Source organism: Triticum dicoccoides, chromosome 3A (assembly GCF_002162155.2).
Source record: "Triticum dicoccoides isolate Atlit2015 ecotype Zavitan chromosome 3A, WEW_v2.0, whole genome shotgun sequence".
NCBI lineage: Eukaryota > Viridiplantae > Streptophyta > Magnoliopsida > Poales > Poaceae > Triticum > Triticum dicoccoides.
Genome location: NC_041384.1, coordinates 461,838,831 through 461,860,858, shown reverse-complemented (window position 1 = coordinate 461,860,858; position 22,028 = coordinate 461,838,831). Strand labels below are relative to the sequence as shown.

Sequence of the window (22,028 nt, the reverse complement as noted above, 5' to 3'; positions counted from 1 at the left end):
TCCTCTCCCTCGCGCGATGCCCTCCTAAAGACGCGACCACACCTCATCGCTCATCGCCGACCCCGTCGATGGCGCCCATCCCCGACGCCGTCACCTCACCGCCGTCGCCCCGGAGCTGCCACGTCGTCGCCGGACCTCGTCGCCGCCTCACCGTCCTCCTCCTCGCCGGACCACCCAGCGCACGCTGCCCGAACCCTACGGCCCCAGTGAGCGCCTCCCCCTATCCTCTCGGTCTCCCTCGCGCGGCTCACGCGCCTCGTCGCGCCCGTCGCGTCAACGCCGTGCTCGCTACCCCTTGTACTGCTGTAGCTGCTGCCGGCCGCGGCCTCCCCTGCGCGCGCCTGGCCGTGGTCGCCAACGCCCGCGGCCTCGCCCACGTCGGCCACCCTACCCTCACACCCGTGCCATGCCCTACTCCACCTCTGATCTCGCCGGCTCCCCCTACCGCTGGCGCCCGGCCATGGCCGTAGCCCCCCACTGCCGCGCCATCATTCCCCCTGCTCTCCCTCTGCCACGCACCGCCCTGCCGCCGCAACCTCACACCGGCCTGCGCCCGTCGCCGGCGCCCCCCACCATTCGCCTGGACCAATGCCCAATCGGGTTGGGGCTTCGCTCACAGCGCCCGAACCCACTTTGGCCATGGGCCTATGACAAACGGGCCCCAGCGCCCCAGAACGTATTAAAAAATATAATAAAAATAAAAATAAAAATAATTAATTAATTAATTAAAGAAATAATTAACTTAATTAATTTGGATTAATAAATTAAACAACTAATTACACATTAGTTACCTAATTAACCTAATTAGTTAATTAGCTAATTATTTAGTATGACAGTGGGGCCCACACCTAATTAATTTTGATTAGATTAATTAAACTGTTTAAATAAAATGTGTCACTGACCAGTGGGACCCACTGGTCAGGTTGACCAGTTAACTGCTGACGTCAACATGACATCACGCTGATGTCATAAATCCAACTTTGAATTAATTTAAATAATTAATTAAATTCCAGAAATTAATAAAATCTTTAGAAAATCACATCTTTTAAACCGTAATCAGATGAAAAAACTTTGTACATGAAAGTTGCACAGAACGACGAGACGAGCCCGGATACGCAACCCGTTCGTCCGCCACGCATCCCTAGCATAGCAAACACGCAACTTTCCCCTTCCTGCTCCTTTGCCCGAAAACACGAAACACCGGGGATACTTTCCTGAATGTTTTCCCCCTTCACCGGTACCACCTCGTACCGCATTAGGGCACACCTAGCATCACGCTTTTGTCGTGTCATGCATCGCCATGCATTTGTTTACATTATATTTATTGTTTCTCCCCCTCTTCTCTCGCTAGACACCGAGACCGACGTCGCTGCTATGCAGTACGACTACGGTGTTGACGACCACTCTTTCTTGCCAGAGCAACCAGGCAAGCCCCCTCTTTGATCACCAGATATCGCCTACTCTTCTCTATACTGCTTGCATTAGAGTAGTGTAGCATGTTACTGCTTTCCGTTAATCCTATCCTGATGCATAGCCTGTCCTTGCTACTATTGTTGTTACCTTTTCCTGCAATCCTAATGCTTAGTATAGGATGCTAGTTTATCATCAGTGGCCATACCTTCTTGTCCGTCTTCCATGCTATACTATCAGGTCGTGATCACTCGGGAGTTGATCACGGGTATATACATATACATAATATATGATACTTGTGGTGACTAAAGACGGGTCGGCTCGTAGGAGTACCCGCGAGTGATTCACGGATTGGGTTCGAAAGGACGTTTGTCCCGACGGCCCTCTGAGTGGATCTTTGTGGCGAAGCGACAGGGCAGGTTGAGACCACCTAGGAGAGAGGTGGGCCTGGCCCTGGTCGGCATTCACGGTTATTTCAAAATAACACGTTTAACGAGATCTTGGTATTTGATCTGAGTCTGGCTACTGGCCTATACGCACTAACCATCTACACGGGGACAGTTATGGGCACTCGACGTCGTGGTATCAGCCGAAGCCTTCGTGACGTCAGCGACTGAGCGGCACGCGCCGGATTGGACTGGAACGCCTGCTAGGCTAGGTCTGCTTCCGGCCGCGTTCGCAACGTGCAGGTGTGCAAAGGGCGATGGGCCCAGACCTCTGCGCCATAGGATTTAGACCGGCGTGCTGACCTCTCTATTGTGCCTAGGTAGGGCTGCGACGTGTTGATCTTCCGAGGCCGGGCATGACCCAGGAAAGTGTGTCCGGCCAAATGGGATCGAGCGTGTTGGGTTATGTGGTGCACCCCTGCAGGGAAGTTAATCTATTCGAATAGCCGTGATCTTCGGTAACAGGACGACTTGGAGTTGTACCTTGACCTTATGACAACTAGAACCGAATACTTAATAAAACACACCCTTCCAAGTGCCAGATACAACCGGTGACCGCTCTCTCACAGGGCGACGAGGAGAGGATCGCCGGGTAGGATTATGCTATGCGATGCTACTTGGAGGACTTCAGTCTATTCTCTTCTCCTGCTGCAAGATGGAGGTTACCAGAAGCGTAGTCTTCAACAGGACTAGCTACTCCCCTCTTATTCCGGCATTCTGCAGTTCAGTCCACATATGATACCCCCTTTTCCATTTGATACCAATGCATACAATTGTAGTGTAGCTCCTTGCTTGCGAGTACTTTGGATGAGTACTCACGGTTGCTTTTCTCCCCCTTTTCCCCTTTCCTATACCCGATTGTTGCGACCAGACGTTGGAGCCCGGGAGCCAGACGCCACCGTCGACGACGACTACTACTACTCGGGAGGTGCCTACTACTACGTGCAGCCCGCTGACGACGACCAGGAGTAGTTTAGGAGGATCCCAGGCAGGAGGCTTGCGCCTCTTTCGATCTGTATCCCAGTTTGTGCTAGCCTTCTAAGGCAAACTTGTTTAACTTATGTCTGTACTCAGACATTGTTGCTTCCGCTGACCCGTCTACGATCGAGCTCTTGTATTCGAGCCCTCGAGGCCCCTGGCTTGTAATATGATGCTTGTATGACTTACTTTATTTGTAGAGTTGTGTTGTGATTTCTTCCCGTGAGTACCTGATCTTGATCGTACATGTTTGCGTGTATGATTAGTGTACGATTAAATCGGGGGCGTCACAAACACAAGATACAAATAGATAGATCCATGATCCAAATCATCCAAAGTGGGAGAGATGGAACAAGATAGTGTTCTTCCCCAAGTCCTAGAACAAGGAAGGCCTAATGCTTTTATGAAGTTTTTCTTCTTTGGAGGTCTTGATGATTCACTTGGGGAATCCTTCTCCCTTAGGAGGCATTGTTGATTCACTTGGTGAATCATTCTCCATTAGGAGGAATCCCACAAAGGGAGATACATGAGCTAAGCTCCATGATTTGAGTTATAGCTTAGCTAAACCTAGAATGGAGGAGGGGAAAGAGTATATATATTCTAGGCGGGAAGGGGTAAGTGAGGGGCAAAAACGGAATGATACATGTGCCTTGCCCAATAGCTTCTCGCAGGCAACAGCCAGACAGTCCGCTCAAGGATGACCGGACAGTTTGGTTGTCTGGACTGGGTAGTTTGGTCCGTCTAGGGGGCTTCGGGCACAACGTCTAGCATGACCAGACAGTCTAGTCCCGCCACCGGATAGTCTGGTTATCCGGACCAGACAATCTGGCGAACACAAAAGGTTTGGCCGTCACGCTCCAACTGACTGGGCTGTCCGGTGGGGTGGACCAGACTGTATGGTAGTGCATAGAGCACAGATTCTTTCGCTCTCGTCGCCGCTTCCATGATTCCCTCTTGGATGGTGTTGTCATTCTCTTATGCTCGCACTCCTCTCGATATGCATGAAGCTCCACTCAAACCTAGACATGCACGAGAGGGGTTCATGTAGTGTACCATCCAAGAGAGAACTAAGTAGACACACATAAAGGATACAGTTCACATTACTATATGTGATTCGCGTGTCACTTGGCGTTGAACCCAAACCAATGGTGATTACACTAGGACATCCTGCACCAGTTTCCCTTGCCCGAAAAAGATTGATCCCACCTGGCGCGAAACCTAACACCCTTCAACTTCCAAGCAAAAAGCAAGCCAAGACTGGGCAGAAACACAAGACATAAGACCCCCACCCCGTAATTAGTCTAAGCTACTCCCTCCGTTCCAAATTACTCGTCGCAGAAATGGATGTATCTAGAACTAAAATACATCTAGATATATTCATTTTTGCGATGAGTAATTCGGAACGAAGGGAGTAGTAGTCACGAGGAGATCGCCGAATGGGAGGGGAAAGAGATCGCAATGTTGGCTGAAGCCGCAAAGAGGACTAATTCTGGTTGTACCTTTTCTAGGGCTTGATGCTGGTTGACCTAAGGCCCATTGAAAAGCCGAGGCCCAGCCTGCCTGATGTTTATCCATCCATGCGGCCTGCGCTTCTCATCGGCGCGGATCTCCTACACCCACCGCTCAAAACAGCAACCGCCAGGTCTTCTCCACAAATAGCACGCCACGTCTCAAGTCAAGTCACAGAGCCAGGTTTGCCCTAGCCCCTTGCCGCGCACCGGATCGCCACCTCTTCCGCGGCCGCATAAACTGTCGAAACCACAACTCCACAAATTTCCCTCCCCTCTTTCCCCAGGTTAAACAACCCATCCATAGCCGGAGAACGTCAGAAGAATCCAGAGGCACCCCCGAGTTTGTTGGAGATGTTGCGCGCGGGAGGAAGCCGGCTCGTCGCCCCCGGACTCCGGCGTCTCCTCGGCCCGGGCGCCGGCGAGAGGGTGGCGCCGGGGCTGGCGGCGGCGGGGGCGAGGGCGTACCACGAGCGGGTGGTGGACCACTACAACAACCCGCGGAACGTCGGGTCTTTCGACAAGGACGACCCCAACGTCGGCACCGGGCTGGTCGGCGCGCCGGCCTGCGGCGACGTCATGAAGCTGCAGATCCGTGTCGACGAAGGCACCGGGAAGATCGTCGACGCCTGCTTCAAGACCTTCGGCTGCGGCTCCGCAATCGCCTCGTCCTCCGTCGGTGAGCCCTCAAACCGCTCCCCCGTCCCGTTTCCCCACCTTTTCTCCCGCCGTCGACTTATTCTGTTGTATTCGTTGCAATCTTTAGAGGTGGTTAGCTTCTGCGAATTGCATCGAGGAAGATAATTTGTTGTTTGGTTGCTGTAATGATGCATTTATTTAGAATTGGGAGGGGAATTTTTAAGGATGAGATTTTTTTTACCGATTTGTAATCGATGCAATTTGATTGGGCATGGCGAATTGACGACGACCTATCGTCGAATCCTTACTTATTAGATGATAGGATGTTTGTAACGACGATTCTGACTGTGAAACATCGCCAGAAGAGATGATTAGTGGGTGCCGAATCTGATTAGATTAGAAGAAAGACAGCAGCTCTAGTGCCAATGTTATTGATTGGATATTGCGATTTCTCTGGGGTCTATTTTAGTTGCTTGTTATTGAATTGCCCTGTGGCATTTAATTTTTTTTGATGTTTACTGTCTGCACGACTTCAGTTTGGTTCGCGGACCTATTCATACAAGCTGTATGAATATGATAGGAAGTTCATGCATGGAGCACAGTTTATCTTAAGAATTTGCTTAGGATATGGGCCATTTGCCAGGCTTGTGGATACTATGCTATTGCTGGTATAAGTGGTCTTTGATCTATTAGCCTTGTTAGTTTCTATTTTTCTAGGCTTGTATAGGGACGTTTATCTCATAGAACAGTGATGGCTCTAGTTCATTTGCAGTTTCTAGAACTGATAGTTGCTTATCCAAGTTAGAAATGAATGTTCTGTAATGCTGAACAGACACCTTTGAAAGGTTCGATTATTATTTGGAAGTATTTATTTTTGTAGATCATGCCCCAAAACAAAAGGGTCTCAACATTATTGCTGCCAGTAGTTGATAGTCTGACAATTGGGCTGAGGCAGTTTGTGTTCATTTTTCTGATGTACTATACTTCTATTTCCCTGCAAGATGTATGATACCCATATTAGCAAATCTCAAGTGCTGAAGTTAATTCTTGATCCTACCATTGTCCTTGCAGCTACTGAATGGGTGAAGGGAAAGCAAATGGAGGAAGTAGTGAGTATCAAGAACACGTAAGTTCTCCCATATATTCTTGATCCATTACATTATTTTAAGGGGTGTTCCTGTCTTCCCCAGACATTTAGTGTTGACCTTCTGTTCGTCATTGTTGTATTGTTGTTTACTCTGCATTCACTGAACAGGCGTGTCTACTAAAGTTCAAAAAAGCGCTAGGCGTTAATTATGCATTTGGCCACCTACTTGCGCTTTTCTAGGTTAGGCGTGATTAGGTGCAATTAGGCGGTAGTGCTGTAGAGTGAAGAAATAAGCTAGATGGGCTGGCCTAGCCCATTAAACCACAGGCCCATCTTCCTATTCTCCTACTACTAAAGCTCTCGTATGTGCACAGTCGATAGAAATCTAGCTTTCCTCCTCATGCCGCCTCTCCCCCTCGTCCTATCTTCCTTGCTGCATGATGTCGCCTCTCTCCCTTGCTACACGGATGGGAAGGCCAGTGAAGCTCAATTTCTTGCCGGAGAAGCTCGATCCCTCGCCGGAATCGGTCGATTTGTCGTCGGAGTGGTTTAATCCTCATTGGCGAGGATGAATCCTCGCTGGGGAGGTGAAATCCTTGCAGTGGAGATTGATTTCTTGCCTGAGAAACATGATTCCTCTCTGGAAAGGCCGATTTATCGCCGGAGGACCTTGTCGGCTGCTTTTTTGAGTGCCTAGGGCCAAAGTGTGGCGTTAGGCCAACGCCCAGCGCTTAAGCACGCCTAGGCGCGCCTTTTTGAACTATGGCTAGTACTCTTGTGGTAACTCTGTAACAAAGGTCATGATACACAGTTTCCTTTGCAGTTCTGTACTCTACCAGTATTAAGATGTGGGAGGTTGGATTGGTCTAAACTTCATTCACTCTTGATTATCATATGATGACCATCTATTACCTCCGTCCCAAATTAGTTGTCCTTAGATTTGTCTAGATGCGGATGTACCTAGCACTAAAACGTGTCTGGGTACATCTGTATCTAGACAAATCTTCTTCTTCTAAACCTTTTGTCCCAAACAAGTTGGGGTAGGCTAGATATGAAACCCTTTTACGAGGACTTCCCAGGAGGTCACTCATCACCCATGGGACTGGCTAGTTTTTACGTTGGCTCGCCAAGCCTATCACAACCCTCCTCCTTTACCCGGGCTTGGGACCAGCTAAAAAGCACGGACACGGGGACGGAAAGTCGGGGATACGCATACGGGGATACGGGATACGGCATTTTCCAAAAACAGCCATTCGGGGATACGGTGAGCATATATAAAATAAAATAAAAATATGTCATGTAATATAGAGTTAATACAGAAAATAAAGGAGAAAAAGATTAGAATAGAGATACTGCCCCCATTCGGTTGTCTCTTTTATCAAGTGCTTGATGCTTGATTGATTCTTGTCCCCCCATGTCATTGCAAGTTGCATCTTGCAAAACACATCGAACAGTAAAGAAGATTAGAAGAGTTGAAGACATAACCCAGCTGTGCCACTCCCAGATGCCATGCTCTACAAGCATTCATGAGCAGGATGATATTAAGCTAGGAAAAAGAAGCACTGAAGCAGACAAGCAGTACTACACTAGTAGTCTAGTACACTACTACTACAATCTACAGGCATTCAAAGAGCAGCAGCTAGCAAGCAGCAAGCACAACATCCAGCAGCTTAATGGAAGATCAAATCTGAATAAAACAGGTCAAGAAGTGGAGGAGAGGATGTGAGTTCAGGGATTGGGGAGGGTTACCTGCCGTCAGGTGAAGAGGCTGCTGCCTCCTGGTGTGGGGGGGTGGTGGCCGGTCGGATCCAAGCGTCGCCGGCGGCGGCGGTGGCGAATCCAGGCGGCGGCGGCTTCGTTCCAGGCGGCGGCGGCTTCGATCCAGAAGAGACTGGGACCTGGGAGTCCCTCGTTGTTGTGTGGAGAGCTGCGTGCGATTCCTGCAAAAATAGGGTTTCGTTTTGGGCCATGGCTGTTTTTGGGCTGGGCCGTATCCTGTCCGTGTCACGTACGTGTCCCGCCGTGTCCCTGGGCTTTTTTCTATTTTTTTAATCGAAAATCAGGGGATACTGGGGGATACGCGTATCCAGCCGTATCCCGCCGTGTCGACGTGGCCAATCGGCAATTCCTGCCGTGTCCGTGCTTTTTAGGGGACCAGCTATGCCTAAAAGACAATAGGCGGAGTTTGTATCTAGACAAATCTAAGACAACTAATTCAGGACGGAGGGAGTAGTATTCAAGTTGATGTTGTCGCATTTGATTGTTCTTGAAGAATTTTGAGAAGCAAAAAATGTTTGAGGATGCATTGAACCTGCATGCTGTAGATCTGCTTACTGACATTTCATTACATTGTCACGGTCTTTCCAAGTTACTAATAACATGGTATTCTGGAGTTGCTAAAAATAACCAGCTTAGTTTTAATTGGTGATTGTACTGGGTGTTGCTTTTGGTTATACGTTTAATGAGCTTGTTATAGTACTAGTAGTACAAGCTGGTCTTTGTGTTCAGAGGCTTTATATGACTGTTAAGACTATAATTGTTTGACTGTATATTTGCAAATGAATGTTGATGCTAATCACATCAGACTAAAGCTGCAGCTCATGGTCTTAATCTCATCAGATGAATCAACCCATTTCCTTCTTTTTGCTATAATTGCAATGCGGCTGCTGATGACCCAATGTCTTTAAAATGCTGTTTAATGTTCAATAAAACTATTAACAAGCCCTGTAAAACAATAACAAGCTCCAATGCTCTGTTTTCAGTGAGATTGCAAAGCACTTGTCACTTCCACCAGTAAAGCTCCATTGCAGTATGCTTGCTGAAGATGCAATTAAAGCTGCCGTGAAAGATTATGAATCAAAGAAGGCGAAGCTGGGAGACAGCCCTGCAGAGAAGGCTGCCGAAGCATGAAGATGATATATGGTTCTGTTCTATGAGGGTGGGAAATGATGTGCAATGTTCACACACTCCAGTGTTGTAGCATGTATCATAAGGATGAACACGAACAGTTTGAAATAAATGTGCTGTCATGTTAGGAGAAGTTGTTCATGTATAGCAGCTGCTACGAAAATTTGTGCATGTATAGCAACTGCTTGGAAGTCGTAATGTATACTGTCATTTGCCCGTTCCAAAAACACTCGGTTCTATATTGTTGGTTATTTTGTTGAACTTGTCTGCAGATTGCTAATCTAGGCTTTGATTTTTGTGTGATGCCATGTTGCCGATCAGAGGCTCAGGGCTGCTGCTTCCTGGATGGGCTGTAATGCCCAATTTAGGAGCACCCATGACCCCCACTTTCACATACGGAAGGTGTACTTCAGTGTTCTAAACTAGTATCTTATAATTTTTTTACATAGAGAATATAGAGAATAGTTATAGCCCGTATCTTGTTTTAGGATGGCTAGTGCTAAACAATAAACAACTCAAACTGTAGTGTGACTGGGAAGCATTTCCAACCTGGTAAGAGGATCTACAACCGGACTCCTTGAACCATCCCTAAAGGTTCATGCTGCTCAGTCCGGAAAAAAAGCCACTCAACTGGACCGTACTCCAACGTCTAAACTATCTAGCACCCCAAAATCTAGACTCTCTAGCATTCCCCAAACTCACTTCCTATGTGAGGCAGATATAAGGTTGTCCGCTTGGATAAAAAAAACACACTTGATCGGACCCCTCATAGGCAACCCAAATGTCTGAGTCGTCTAGCACTCCCAAACCCATCCCATGTGTGGGCGGATATGATGTGGTTTGGAAGTGGCCGCCACCTCGGACCGTCCTAGGCTGGCTCAATCCGACCCCACATATCCCCCAACGGATCAGGCAAAGTTCGACCCCGTCGACTACAGGTGCTCCTCAAGAAGGAATCCACACGAGCTCTTCGTCGATCGGAGAGGGACATGAGCGGGAGCTCGAGCTCCGCGGCCTCTTCGGTGGCCTAGAGGCGTAGCTGCAGCTCCACGTCAGCCTGCCACAGTCCGCGCACTCCCCAGTCAGCCGGGAGAGAGGGCAATGGTGCCCGACACCTGTAGCCCCTGCTCCTCCCGGCCCCAGACGATGTTGGAGTGCTTGTGCCTGCATCGTCGGGCCTGCGAAAGCGGCTACCCGAGTCGAGGCGTGGGCTGCTCGCTGCATGAGGCAGAGGGCATCGCAGTTCGCATACAGTCAGTCCGTCCGTGGGTCGTGCAGATCCATGCCCGAGCCGCTGCCGCCTGCCGACGAACTCCGCGACGTCGTCTGTTGATCCTTATACCTCAACGGAGACAGACGCCTGCCGCCGTTCGCAAAAATGCCAAGGAATCGCGACTCGGCATCAAGGAGTCTGAGCGGCTAACCCGACAAAGGGCAGCGAGCGAGGCCAGGAATCGCGACTTGGCATCAAGGAGTTCGAGCGGCTAACCCGACAGAGGGCGGCAAGCGAGGCCAAGAATCGCGACTCGGCATCGAGGAGTCCGAGCGGCTAACCCGACAGAGGGCGGCGAGCGAGGCGAAGGCTTAGCGCCTCGCCAAGGAGCAGGCCCGCGCCGCCTGATGTCTGGCCTGGCTCCCCTCCTCCTCCAAGGACGGCAACACCACTACCGATGACGACGATGCCCCTCCGACCGCCGACGCCTACACCGTGGAATACTACTGCTGCTCCGGAGACCGCAAGGGGAAGGGTCCGGTGATGAAGTGGAGTCCGACCCCCCTTGCTCTATCTTATCGATTGTAGGATGATTTTTTGCAAATTTGCAATATGCCCAATTAAACTTGCTATGTCCGATCTTTTGTGAACTTTGTCAAATCCAGGTTAATAATGATGTAACATGAGATGTACTTTGTTTGCAAGGTCTCTCCTGCCAAATATGGCTGATGTACTTTGTTTGCAAGGTCTCTCCTGCCAAATATGGCTGATGCGGTGATGACTGCCAATATACACGTACCAAAGCGAGATGCGAAAGTGTAACTCTTTCCGTTGGCCTACTTGATCCTTGTGGATGGGTAACATCAAGGGTGCCAACAGCATCACCCAATTACACTTTGGAAAGCAGAAGTAGAGATTCAGAAATACAAAGTGGGCGTAAAACAACTTTCAGCGCCTTCGATAGATTCAAATCATGGGGGAAAACAAAATACTCTAGAGACAAAAACACACAATATTTTCAGAGAACTTCCCAGTTTCAGCACCACACATATATCTTCATATGGAGAGTCCATGTTCTTCAACTACCCAAACTCACATGCCATGCCCAATGTAATACTCACATTGTTCTGCAGAGAAGGGAGATAAATGATATCAAAATGAGAACATGGGGTTTATTTCTGTAAATACCATATAATAATGAAGGAAGCACTGAATGAATTCTCGTCTTGACGCAAAGTATACATAGGGTAAGTATAGAAATGGGGAACCAAAATTGAGCTCACTCAGAACAAGCTAACTGACACGAGCCATCAACCTGCATAATGTATTGAGATCCAAGAAGGCACCGAGATCCCAGCGTGTGCACAAGCTCTGAATGTTACATCTACGCCAAGATTTAGCGACGTCATACCCTTGGAAGAATTGATCATCTATATTCCATATCCGCTAGCTAAATACCTTTACTCACATATGCTCATATTGGTTTGGGTGATATGTAAATACATACCACCTGAAAGATAATTTAGACAAACAACTTCTACACACTGCTGAGCTGACTGCAAAGGTACAGCTACAACCATAGATGTAAATTGTTCAATTGTTTGGCATTATACTTCAATATTCAGAAGGTCTAGTGACATCATGAATTTCTCAGTGAAAATACAAATAACTAGGTTCCTTGTTTAAAATAAAGAAAAACATATCAGGAAGATGTTTTAGTATGCGGAGAGGCATCAATCCAGTGTTGAAGCCTGAAGTTCTCCAGAACAGTAGGCAAATCAAGGTTAGATAAATTGGTATAGTATTTTCTGTGATCAGTGGTATGCTCAACAGCACACCTATCAATTATTCATTATACATACTGACCGTACATGCTATTAAGTGTGGATGCAGTATAAACATAAACACACATTGCTCCATGTGGGGGAAAAAGGGTACACTTTCACATTACTGTCCATTCTGTAAGACCCTGGAGAGATAAATGTCATGTAGCATTCTTGAACAATGTAGCACAATATGATGTAGCATTGTTGAACAATGTAATGTAATGTAATGATTAGCAACACCCCGCGCGGAAGTTATAGTCCGAATTGACCTTGATTAAATACAGTGTGATGTATGAACTATTTCTGATTCTTCTTTTTCTCGGGAGATACTTCCAATCCTTGATAACAGATCTGATGTTCCAAGAGATTATCTGATGGGCAATTATAAACTGAGAGCTATTACAGACTCAAAGATCAAAACGAGAGACATGCTGTTCTATTGCTCCAATACAAACTCTAAAACTGGCAATGCACAATCTCTACAAACATGACAGTATCATATCCAAAACCAATAGTACCCATTAGGAATCTAAAGAATGCAACATCCAGTAATTATACAAGATTGAATACAACACACGAAAATGAACTAATAATTCCACATGCGAACTAATCTCATACTGTATGAAACAACAGTCCACGGCAATTACAAGAGGAATACAAAAGATTGATATGAAACATAAATGTAATGGGAAAAAAAGGAGCCTAGTATACCTAGTCTCACGCTATGGACACCTTGGCGCCGACTCCCTCGAGCTGCTTCTTGGCCTCCTCGGCCTCGTCCTTGCTCACGGCCTCCTTGAGCTTCTTTGGGAGCCCCTCGATAAGATCCTTGGCCTCCTTCAGCGCCAGGTTGGTCAGTGCGCGCACAACCTTGATGGTTGCGATACGCGCGCTGCTGGGCACCTCCTCGATGACCACATCGAACTCCGTCTTCTCGACCGGTGCCTCCTCGGCCGCCGCTGCGGCGGGAGCCGCGACCGCGGCAGCGGGAGCAAAGGAGGCGGCAGAGACGCCAAGACGTTCTTGGAGATGGTCGACAAGGTTGCGAGCCTCCTCAAGGGTGAGCCCGGCAATGGCGTCGCCGAGCTCAAGGACCTTCGGGGACTCCGTGGCAGTGGAGGCGACGGCGACGGCGCGGCGGCGGCGGTTGGCGACGGGTAGGGTCCTGGGGGCCGAGGCGGAGGGGGATGGTGAGGAGGAGGGGAGAGAGAGGATGGAGAAGGCGGAGGAGAACGTGGTGGAAGCCATTGGGACCTCTCGAGGCTTCGCTTCGGGAGTGAGCGGGAGGAAGAGGAGGAGGAAGCGGGGACGGAGGGGGATAAGATGAGGCGAGGGGATAGGCGACCGGTGCTATCTATATAACCAGCTTGGTGAGTGGCTAATGGCTGGACTTCTACTTAGCAATCGCAACGCTGGATGAGCAAAGCCAATGGGATCGTTGTTTATTTCCTCTTTGCGCCTCTAAGTTTATCTTATTATCTTTATCTTTACCTCTTTACCTACTAACTAGTAAACATGCACGTGCAACGCACGTTTCAAACTTAAACTAAGTATCATAAGTATATATAAACAAAACATGAAATATTCTGAAAATATATGGTCAAATAAATACAGTGTTGCAATCATTGTGGATTTATGGTCGCGTTGCTGGACAATAACGAATGTTGTTTCACACATTCGGTGTTCTTATAGGTTGTAAGATAATATCAAATCTACCAATCCTTCCATCACAAAATCTACTGATTTTGCAGACGCATTTTCCTTTTCCTTTCATGGAGCCCTAGCATTTCATGATTGAATTGTCAGCTATATAAGAATTATATAGACATGACAGTCCATCAGCTATGTAGAATGGCCTCCGTGAGCATCACTCATACCCAAATTGGCTGGCACAAATCTCAAAGAAAAAAAATTGGCTAGCACAAGTGGGGTCAAAACTGCAGCTTCTGCACCGCCTTCTACCTCCTTGAAACGAATATCTCTACTACTATTAAACAAGCAAACATATTCATCGCTACGTGCACCCAGCCTAAGCTACACAGAACAACACGGAGAAATTACAGCCTCCCGATCAGATAACATAATTTGATCTAACGGTCAAGATTACACAAACCCACATCAAAAGTACACTTAGCATTTTATTCTGGGCGGACGAAAACTCTGCCACTAGCGAGCGGAGGAAAGATTGGTTTGGCAACGACATAATCCCACCCTCAATTAGCGCTAACCTCTCACCTCTAATCCCATCCCCAATTAGCGCGTCCCAACCTTCCCAAATCGCGGTCTCAGCTCTGCTCCGCCCTCGCCCACCCGCCCGTTTCGCATGCCCCCAAATCCACCGTGGCCGCGCCGCCGTAGCAGCAGCACCACCCCGTCATCGGCGGCAGGAGGAACAGCAGCAACGAGGAGGCGTTTCAGGAGGTGGACCCGACCGGGCGGTTCGGGCGGTACGCGGCCATGCCGGGATGGGCTCCGTCAAGAAGGTTCGACCAAGAGGAGTGCATCGAGGTGGCGTGGAACCGGGTGCGCCTGCGCGCTCTGGACCCCGCCATGGTCGACCGCCGCCATGCCGAGGTGCGCCTTCTCCGCTCCCTCCATCGTGACCACATCATAGGCTTCCACGAGGTCTGGCTCGACCATGACGCTGGCGTGCTGAACTTCATCACCGAGGTTTGCAACTCGGCGAGCCTTCGCAAGTATTTCGACCGCCACAAGCACGTCTCCGTCAAAGCGCTCAAGAAGTGGGCGCTCCTTGAGGGCCTTGACCACCTCCACACCCGCGACCCCTGCATCATCCACCGCGACCGTACTTGCAGCAACGTCTACAGCAACAGCAACACCGGCCATGTAATACCTGTGCCAATCAATCTCGCTCGCCTAGCTAATTGCCTATCCTCTCACACTTCTTGGTTCGGACAGCCTCAACGGCGACGAGGACAACAGTAGGATCTAACATACGGTTCTTGGTCCACCCTTTTCATCGTACTGGATTAGGAATGCTTGCTTGTACCTGGTGCTGATGGTTGGGGTTCTGCAGACTTGGCAGAGATCGTGAATTTTCTCGGTATCATGCAAAGCGATTCAGTTGAGAGGAATGCAACTCTTTGTTCTTTGAGGCTTACTTTTCTTTAGTGTTAGATTTTGTTACATATCTGCTGTGTGACGAGAATTGCAAACTCAGATTCAGCGGGCGCCATCTTTTGTGGTGTTGCATGCCAGAGGCAGGCAGTTGGAGCTTCTCCGTCTAATTGTTAACTTGGTGGAAGCTAGCTGCTATACCGACAACCTAGAGTGGAGGTTGGTTTAACACTTCACTCTTTGTAGTATAATTTCTCTATGCTGATTATACAAAACCATTAGTCAGATTCTCATAATCGGTAGCTATTTTCTGTTAAACATTTTCCAGCATTGTAAGCAGAAAAGGTTTTTGATGCAAAATGTACTTCATTGTACAGAAAGTATTAGATGATGTTTTAACCTCAGTGTTGGAGCATCTGACACATACATTACCTGACAAATTGCTCCCTCACAGTGTCGTTGATGAGCAGTTAGAAAGGATGTACAACTTGTAGATTCCATTGCCATACATTACCTGACAAATTGCTCCCTCGCAGTGTCGTTGATGAGCAGTTAGAAAGGATGTACAACTTGTAGATTCCATTGCAGAGAAACATGCTTAGATTTTTTTCAGAAGAGTGCAAGTCTTTTCCTGCTGCTGTCCAAATACAACCAATTTACCCCCTATAAGTGAACCCAATTTTATGTTCTTGTCAGATGCATTATTTAGAAGGCACAAATTTATAGCACACATATAATTTTGAAAAGGTATGAATCTGTGTTGCTGTTTTGTGACCCCCCAGATGACAAGCAATTTCAAGAACCACCACCATTTCAGTGTGAACATAGAATAAATATAGTATGGGTGTTTAAAAATCTTTCCTTTATGACTGTTTGGAAATCTATCAGTATTGTTCTATTTCTAAATGATTTTTTAGTATCAGATATAAAAATAGCAGTCAAATTTCGGAATAATTACGGTGCATAGTTGGTTAATTTATTCAGAAAGGGGAGAACCATAAGTAGTTGTTTGCACTTTAAAGCTTTGCTCGATTTCTTGTTTAGCTCATTTCTGTTGACTTTTGTACAGCCAAATCAGGAGCTTGGATGATGTCAGGTTGAATCTTGAGGTTCTCAAGTACTTGTGATGGTATTCTCTTATATATCTAACTAAGAAGATGTAGATAATAAAAAATTTATTTGTTTTGTATAACTTTACTACACATATGTGTATGAGTGTATGTTCAGATTGTTCAACACCCCTTTTATTTTTATAGAATCCCGTGCCATTTTGTATTTGTACAGCTTGCATTGAGGGAGTGCAGCAAATCCAGGACTCACCATGATGATGTGCATTCTAAGAAAAATATAATCAAATTCCTATTACTTAAGATACCTTTACTAGCGGAACAATGGAATTGTGTGTACAAAATCTTTCTTTCATAGCAATTATGCTGATAAAATATTCGTCCTTCATGTTTTGCAGAATAGTTCAGTGAAATGTACAAAGGGATAACCTTGGATGCAGTACTAGAGCATAGGCGGGACACTACTGGTCCTTGCCCCCACCTCCCTTCCTAGAGGAAATTTTACCAAATATGCTTATATTTCTGCTAATCGTTCTACTAACCCTCCGGCGTCTCTGATCACCCTAGCCTTTTTTATGTCATACACTCATTTTGGCCCCTCCTAATATCCGCTTCATGCTCCCCCACAGCTTAGATTGTGAAGACTTGCTTAGTCCATCCTTTTGCTTTGCTTACTAATGATGCCCCAAGATGCAAAATACTAATTATTTTGCTTTATGTGTGTGCTACATTTTAGATGCAATTGCTGATCAACATCTTTGGCTTCACGGTTATTCATGGAAACTGGATGTGGTGAGTGTCGTCAAAATTTTATCCATTTTTTATTTTCTTCACATTTTTAGTAAAATGACTATTCAGACAAGCTTAAAAAATAGATAAATTGGTTTCATAACGTTTGGATTCTAGAGGCTTGTCATGCACTGCAAGTCTACATGTTGATCCATTTGAACCAATGCATGAGCTCAGTCGAATTCACATCAATGTCCTTTAACACTGCAGGCAATGAAACAAAAGGACTTGCACTGGTTGGGAGGCATGGAGAGTTCAAGTACTATCTGGGATACTACTTACATTGCTAATAAGTTAACGTCTGGTCCTAATACTAGGATTCCCAGCTATCTTAGTTTCAAGCCCTGTATGCTGATTTGATTGAAGGTGGAAATGGGACTCCTTTTGGTGCTTAAGTAATAACTCAATGATAGCGGGAACTGGTTGAATTATCAATATACATTTGGGCATAGAGCATGAGGATGTATGAAACTTCTGAACACTTTCAGGTTGTCTATAAATTAACAGTCTTGGCCACTTAAGAAAAGTGAATTGCAACTAAATTGTTGAAAATGCAGTTCTACGATTAAGTACTTTGCTGAAATTTTCAGGTTGTCGGACAAACTGCAACTATGAACAGTATGCCTCATTTGACTCTTGTGGGGGTAGAGCGATAAAATAAACATGTCATCACTAGGCGAGTTCAAACACTGGATGGCAAGGCGATCATCTATTTGAATACACTTATTCGTTTCAAGGAGGTAGAAGGCGGTGCAGAAGCTGCAGTTTTGACCCCACTTGTGCTAGCCAATTTTTTTTCTTTGAGATTTGTGCCAGCCAATTTGGGTATGAGTGATGCTCACGGAGGCCATTCTACATAGCTGATGGACTGTCATGTCTATATAATTCTTATATAGCTGACAATTCAATCATGAAATGCTAGGGCTCCATGGAAGGAAAAGGAAAATGCGTCTGCAAAATCAGTAGATTTTGTGATGGAAGGATTGGTAGATTTGATATTATCTTACAACCTATAAGAACACCGAATGTGTGAAACAACATTCGTTATTGTCCAGCAACGCGACCATAAATCCACAATGATTGAAACACTGTATTTATTTGACCATATATTTTCAGAATATTTCATGTTTTGTTTATATATACTTATGATACTTAGTTTAAGTTTGAAACGTGCGTTGCACGTGCATGTTTACTATGTATTCAAATAGATGATCGCCTTGCCATCCAGTGTTTGAACTCACCTAGTGATGACATGTGTATTTTATCGCTCTACCCCCACAAGAGTCAAATGAGGCATACTGTTCATAGTTGCAGTTTGTCCGACAACCTGAAAATTTCAGCAAAGTACTTAATCGTAGAACTGCATTTTCAACAATTTAGTTGCAATTCACTTTTCTTAAGTGGCCAAGACTGTTAATTTATAGACAACCTGAAAGTGTTCAGAAGTTTCATACATCCTCATGCTCTATGCCCAAATGTATATTGATAATTCAACCAGTTCCCGCTATCATTGAGTTATTACTTAAGCACCAAAAGGAGTCCCATTTCCACCTTCAATCAAATCAGCATACAGGGCTTGAAACTAAGATAGCTGGGAATCCTAGTATTAGGACCAGACGTTAACTTATTAGCAATGTAAGTAGTATCCCAGATAGTACTTGAACTCTCCATGCCTCCCAACCAGTGCAAGTCCTTTTGTTTCATTGCCTGCAGTGTTAAAGGACATTGATATGAATTCGACTGAGCTCATGCATTGGTTCAAATGGATCAACATGTAGACTTGCAGTGCATGACAAGCCTCTAGAATCCAAACGTTATGAAACCAATTTATCTATTTTTTTAAGCTTGTCTGAATAGTCATTTTACTAAAAATGTGAAGAAAATAAAAAATGGATAAAATTTTGACGACACTCACCACATCCAGTTTCCATGAATAACCGTGAAGCCAAAGATGTTGATCAGCAATTGCATCTAAAATGTAGCACACACATAAAGCAAAATAATTAGTATTTTGCATCTTGGGGCATCATTAGTAAGCAAAGCAAAAGGATGGACTAAGCAAGTCTTCACAATCTAAGCTGTGGGGGAGCATGAACCAGATATTAGGAGGGGCCAAAATGAGTGTATGACATAAAAAAGGCTAGGGTGATCAGAGACGCCGGAGGGTTAGTAGAACGATTAGCAGAAATATAAGCATATTTGGTAAAATTTCCTCTAGGAAGGGAGGTGGGGGCAAGGACCAGTAGTGTCCCGCCTATGCTCCAGTACTGCATCCAAGGTTATCCCTTTGTACATTTCACTGAACTATTCTGCAAAACATGAAGGACGAATATTTTATCAGCATAATTGCTATGAAAGAAAGATTTTGTACACACAATTCCATTGTTCCGCTAGTAAAGGTATCTTAAGTGATAGGAATTTGATTATATTTTTCTTAGAATGCACATCATCATGGTGAGTCCTGGATTTGCTGCACTCCCTCAATGCAAGCTGTACAAATACAAAATGGCACGAGATTCTAGAAAAATAAAGGGGGTGTTGAACAATCTGAACATACACTCATACACATATGTGCAGTAAAGTTATACAAAACAAATAAATTTTTTATTATCTACATCTTCTTAGTTAGGTATATAAGAGAATACCATCACAAGTACTTGAGAACCTCAAGATTCAACCTGACATCATCCAAGCTCCTGATTTGGCTGTACAAAAGTCAACAGAAATGAGCTAAACAAGAAATCGAGCAAAGCTTTAAAGTGCAAACAACTACTTATGGTTCTCCCCTTTCTGAATAAATTAACCAACTATGCACCGTAATTATTCCGAAATTTGACTGCTATTTTTATATCTGACACTAAAAAATCATTTAGAAATAGAACAATACTGATAGATTTCCAAATAGTCATAAAGGAAAGATTTTTAAACACCCATACTATATTTATTCTATGTTCACACTGAAATGGTGGTGGTTCTTGAAATTGCTTGTCATCTCGGGGGTCACAAAACAGCAACACAGATTCATACCTCTTCAAAATTATATGTGTGCTAGAAATTTGTGCCTTCTAATAATGCATCTGACAAGAACATAAAATTGGGTTCACTTATAGGGGGTAAATTGGTTGTATTTGGACAGCAGCAGGAAAAGACTTGCACTCTTCTGAAAAAAATCTAAGCATGTTTCTCTGCAATGGAATCTACAAGTTGTACATCCTTTCTAACTGCTCATCAACGACACTGCGAGGGAGCAATTTGTCAGGTAATGTATGGCAATGGAATCTACAAGTTGTACATCCTTTCTAACTGCTCATCAACGACACTGTGAGGGAGCAATTTGTCAGGTAATGTATGTGTCAGATGCTCCAACACTGAGGTTAAAACATCATCTAATACTTTCTGTACAATGAAGTACATTTTGCATCAAAAACCTTTTCTGCTTACAATGCTGGAAAATGTTTAACAGAAAATAGTTACCGATTATGAGAATCTGACTAATGGTTTTGTATAATCAGCATAGAGAAATTATACTACAAAGAGTGAAGTGTTAAACCAACCTCCACTCTAGGTTGTCGGTATAGCAGCTAGCTTCCACCAAGTTAACAATTAGACGGAGAAGCTCCAACTGCCTGCCTCTGGCATGCAACACCACAAAAGATGGCGCCCGCTGAATCTGAGTTTGCAATTCTCGTCACACAGCAGATATGTAACAAAATCTAACACTAAAGAAAAGTAAGCCTCAAAGAACAAAGAGTTGCATTCCTCTCAACTGAATCGCTTTGCATGATACCGAGAAAATTCACGATCTCTGCCAAGTCTGCAGAACCCCAACCATCAGCACCAGGTACAAGCAAGCATTCCTAATCCAGTACGATGAAAAGGGTGGACCAAGAACCGTATGTTAGATCCTACTGTTGTCCTCGTCGCCGTTGAGGCTGTCCGAACCAAGAAGTGTGAGAGGATAGGCAATTAGCTAGGCGAGCGAGATTGATTGGCACAGGTATTACATGGCCGGTGTTGCCGTTGCTGAAGACGTTGCTGCAAGTACGGTCGCGGTGGATGATGCAGGGGTCGCGGGTGTGGAGGTGGTCAAGGCCCTCAAGGAGCGCCCACTTCTTGAGCGCTTTGACGGAGACGTGCTTGTGGCGGTCGAAATACTTGCGAAGGCTCGCCGAGTTGCAAACCTCGGTGATGAAGTTCAGCACGCCAGCGTCATGGTCGAGCCAGACCTCGTGGAAGCCTATGATGTGGTCACGATGGAGGGAGCGGAGAAGGCGCACCTCGGCATGGCGGCGGTCGACCATGGCGGGGTCCAGCGCGCGCAGGCGCACCCGGTTCCACGCCACCTCGATGCACTCCTCTTGGTCGAACCTTCTTGACGGAGCCCATCCCGGCATGGCCGCGTACCGCCCGAACCGCCCGGTCGGGTCCACCTCCTGAAACGCCTCCTCGTTGCTGCTGTTCCTCCTGCCGTCGATGACGGGGTGGTGCTGCTGCTACGGCGGCGCGGCCACGGTGGATTTGGGGGCATGCGAAACGGGCGGGTGGGCGAGGGCGGAGCAGAGCTGAGACCGCGATTTGGGAAGGTTGGGATGCGCTAATTGGGGATGGGATTAGAGGTGAGAGGTTAGCGCTAATTGAGGGTGGGATTATGTCGTTGCCAAACCAATCTTTCCTCCGCTCGCTAGTGGCAGAGTTTTCGTCCGCCCAGAATAAAATGCTAAGTGTACTTTTGATGTGGGTTTGTGTAATCTTGACCGTTAGATCAAATTATGTTATCTGATCGGGAGGCTGTAATTTCTCCGTGTTGTTCTGTGTAGCTTAGGCTGGGTGCACGTAGCGATGAATATGTTTGCTTGTTTAATAGTAGTAGAGATATTCGTTTCAAGGAGGTAGAAGGCGGTGCAGAAGCTGCAGTTTTGACCCCACTTGTGCTAGCCAATTTTTTTTCTTTGAGATTTGTGCCAGCCAATTTGGGTATGAGTGATGCTCACGGAGGCCATTCTACATAGCTGATGGACTGTCATGTCTATATAATTCTTATATAGCTGACAATTCAATCATGAAATGCTAGGGCTCCATG

The 22,028-nt window shown here is 46.2% G+C and overlaps 3 protein-coding genes, 1 long non-coding RNA gene and 1 pseudogene across 5 annotated transcripts; 3 read left to right on the top strand and 2 right to left on the bottom strand.

Annotated features, from left to right (window-relative positions):
• Positions 1-4,598: 4,598 nt before the first annotated feature.
• Positions 4,599-9,236, top strand: LOC119268567 (iron-sulfur cluster assembly protein 1). The gene is made up of 3 exons (XM_037550224.1): positions 4,599-5,021; positions 6,053-6,107; positions 8,831-9,236. Exons 1-3 carry the CDS (start codon positions 4,697-4,699, stop codon positions 8,976-8,978), a joined length of 528 nt encoding a protein of 175 aa, XP_037406121.1. The 5' UTR covers positions 4,599-4,696; the 3' UTR covers positions 8,979-9,236.
• Positions 9,237-10,997: 1,761 nt separating this feature from the next.
• On the bottom strand, positions 10,998-13,359 carry LOC119268566 (50S ribosomal protein L12-1, chloroplastic). 2 transcript variants are annotated; one of them, XM_037550221.1, is made up of 2 exons: positions 12,726-13,357; positions 10,998-11,315 (listed from the first exon to the last, which is right to left on the bottom strand). In XM_037550221.1, exon 1 carries the CDS (start codon positions 13,260-13,262, stop codon positions 12,732-12,734), a length of 531 nt encoding a protein of 176 aa, XP_037406118.1. In that variant the 5' UTR covers positions 13,263-13,357; the 3' UTR covers positions 10,998-11,315; positions 12,726-12,731. The 2 variants fall into 2 exon arrangements, with proteins under 2 accessions (XP_037406118.1, XP_037406120.1); XM_037550223.1 differs by lacking the exon at positions 10,998-11,315 and adding an exon at positions 12,155-12,385 and having other exon boundaries at positions 12,726-13,359.
• Positions 13,360-14,270: 911 nt separating this feature from the next.
• On the top strand, positions 14,271-14,858 carry LOC119272419 (probable serine/threonine-protein kinase WNK5; the record flags this gene model as incomplete). Its single annotated transcript, XM_037553910.1, has 1 exon — positions 14,271-14,858. A coding segment is annotated over exon 1 (387 nt), but the record flags the coding sequence as incomplete, so codon positions are not given.
• Positions 14,859-14,860: 2 nt separating this feature from the next.
• Positions 14,861-18,008, top strand: LOC119268565. Its single transcript, XR_005133219.1, has 5 exons — positions 14,861-15,311; positions 16,162-16,221; positions 16,558-16,951; positions 17,159-17,436; positions 17,539-18,008. It is a non-coding gene; the product is annotated as an uncharacterized LOC119268565 (long non-coding RNA).
• Positions 18,009-18,207: 199 nt separating this feature from the next.
• On the bottom strand, positions 18,208-21,515 carry LOC119268564 (annotated as a pseudogene).
• Between the last annotated feature and the right edge of the window lie 513 nt (positions 21,516-22,028).

Bases quoted from the DNA above. Each gene is read 5' to 3' on its own strand.
- LOC119268567 (XM_037550224.1), top strand. From the start codon at position 4,697: ATGTTGCGCGCGGGAGGAAGCCGGCTCGTCGCCCCCGGACTCCGGCGT. The intron at 5,022-6,052 runs GTGAGCCCTCAA...TTGTCCTTGCAG, and splicing joins AATCGCCTCGTCCTCCGTCG to CTACTGAATGGGTGAAGGGA. The intron at 6,108-8,830 runs GTAAGTTCTCCC...CTCTGTTTTCAG, and splicing joins GTAGTGAGTATCAAGAACAC to TGAGATTGCAAAGCACTTGT.
- LOC119268566 (XM_037550223.1), bottom strand. From the start codon at position 13,262: ATGGCTTCCACCACGTTCTCCTCCGCCTTCTCCATCCTCTCTCTCCCC.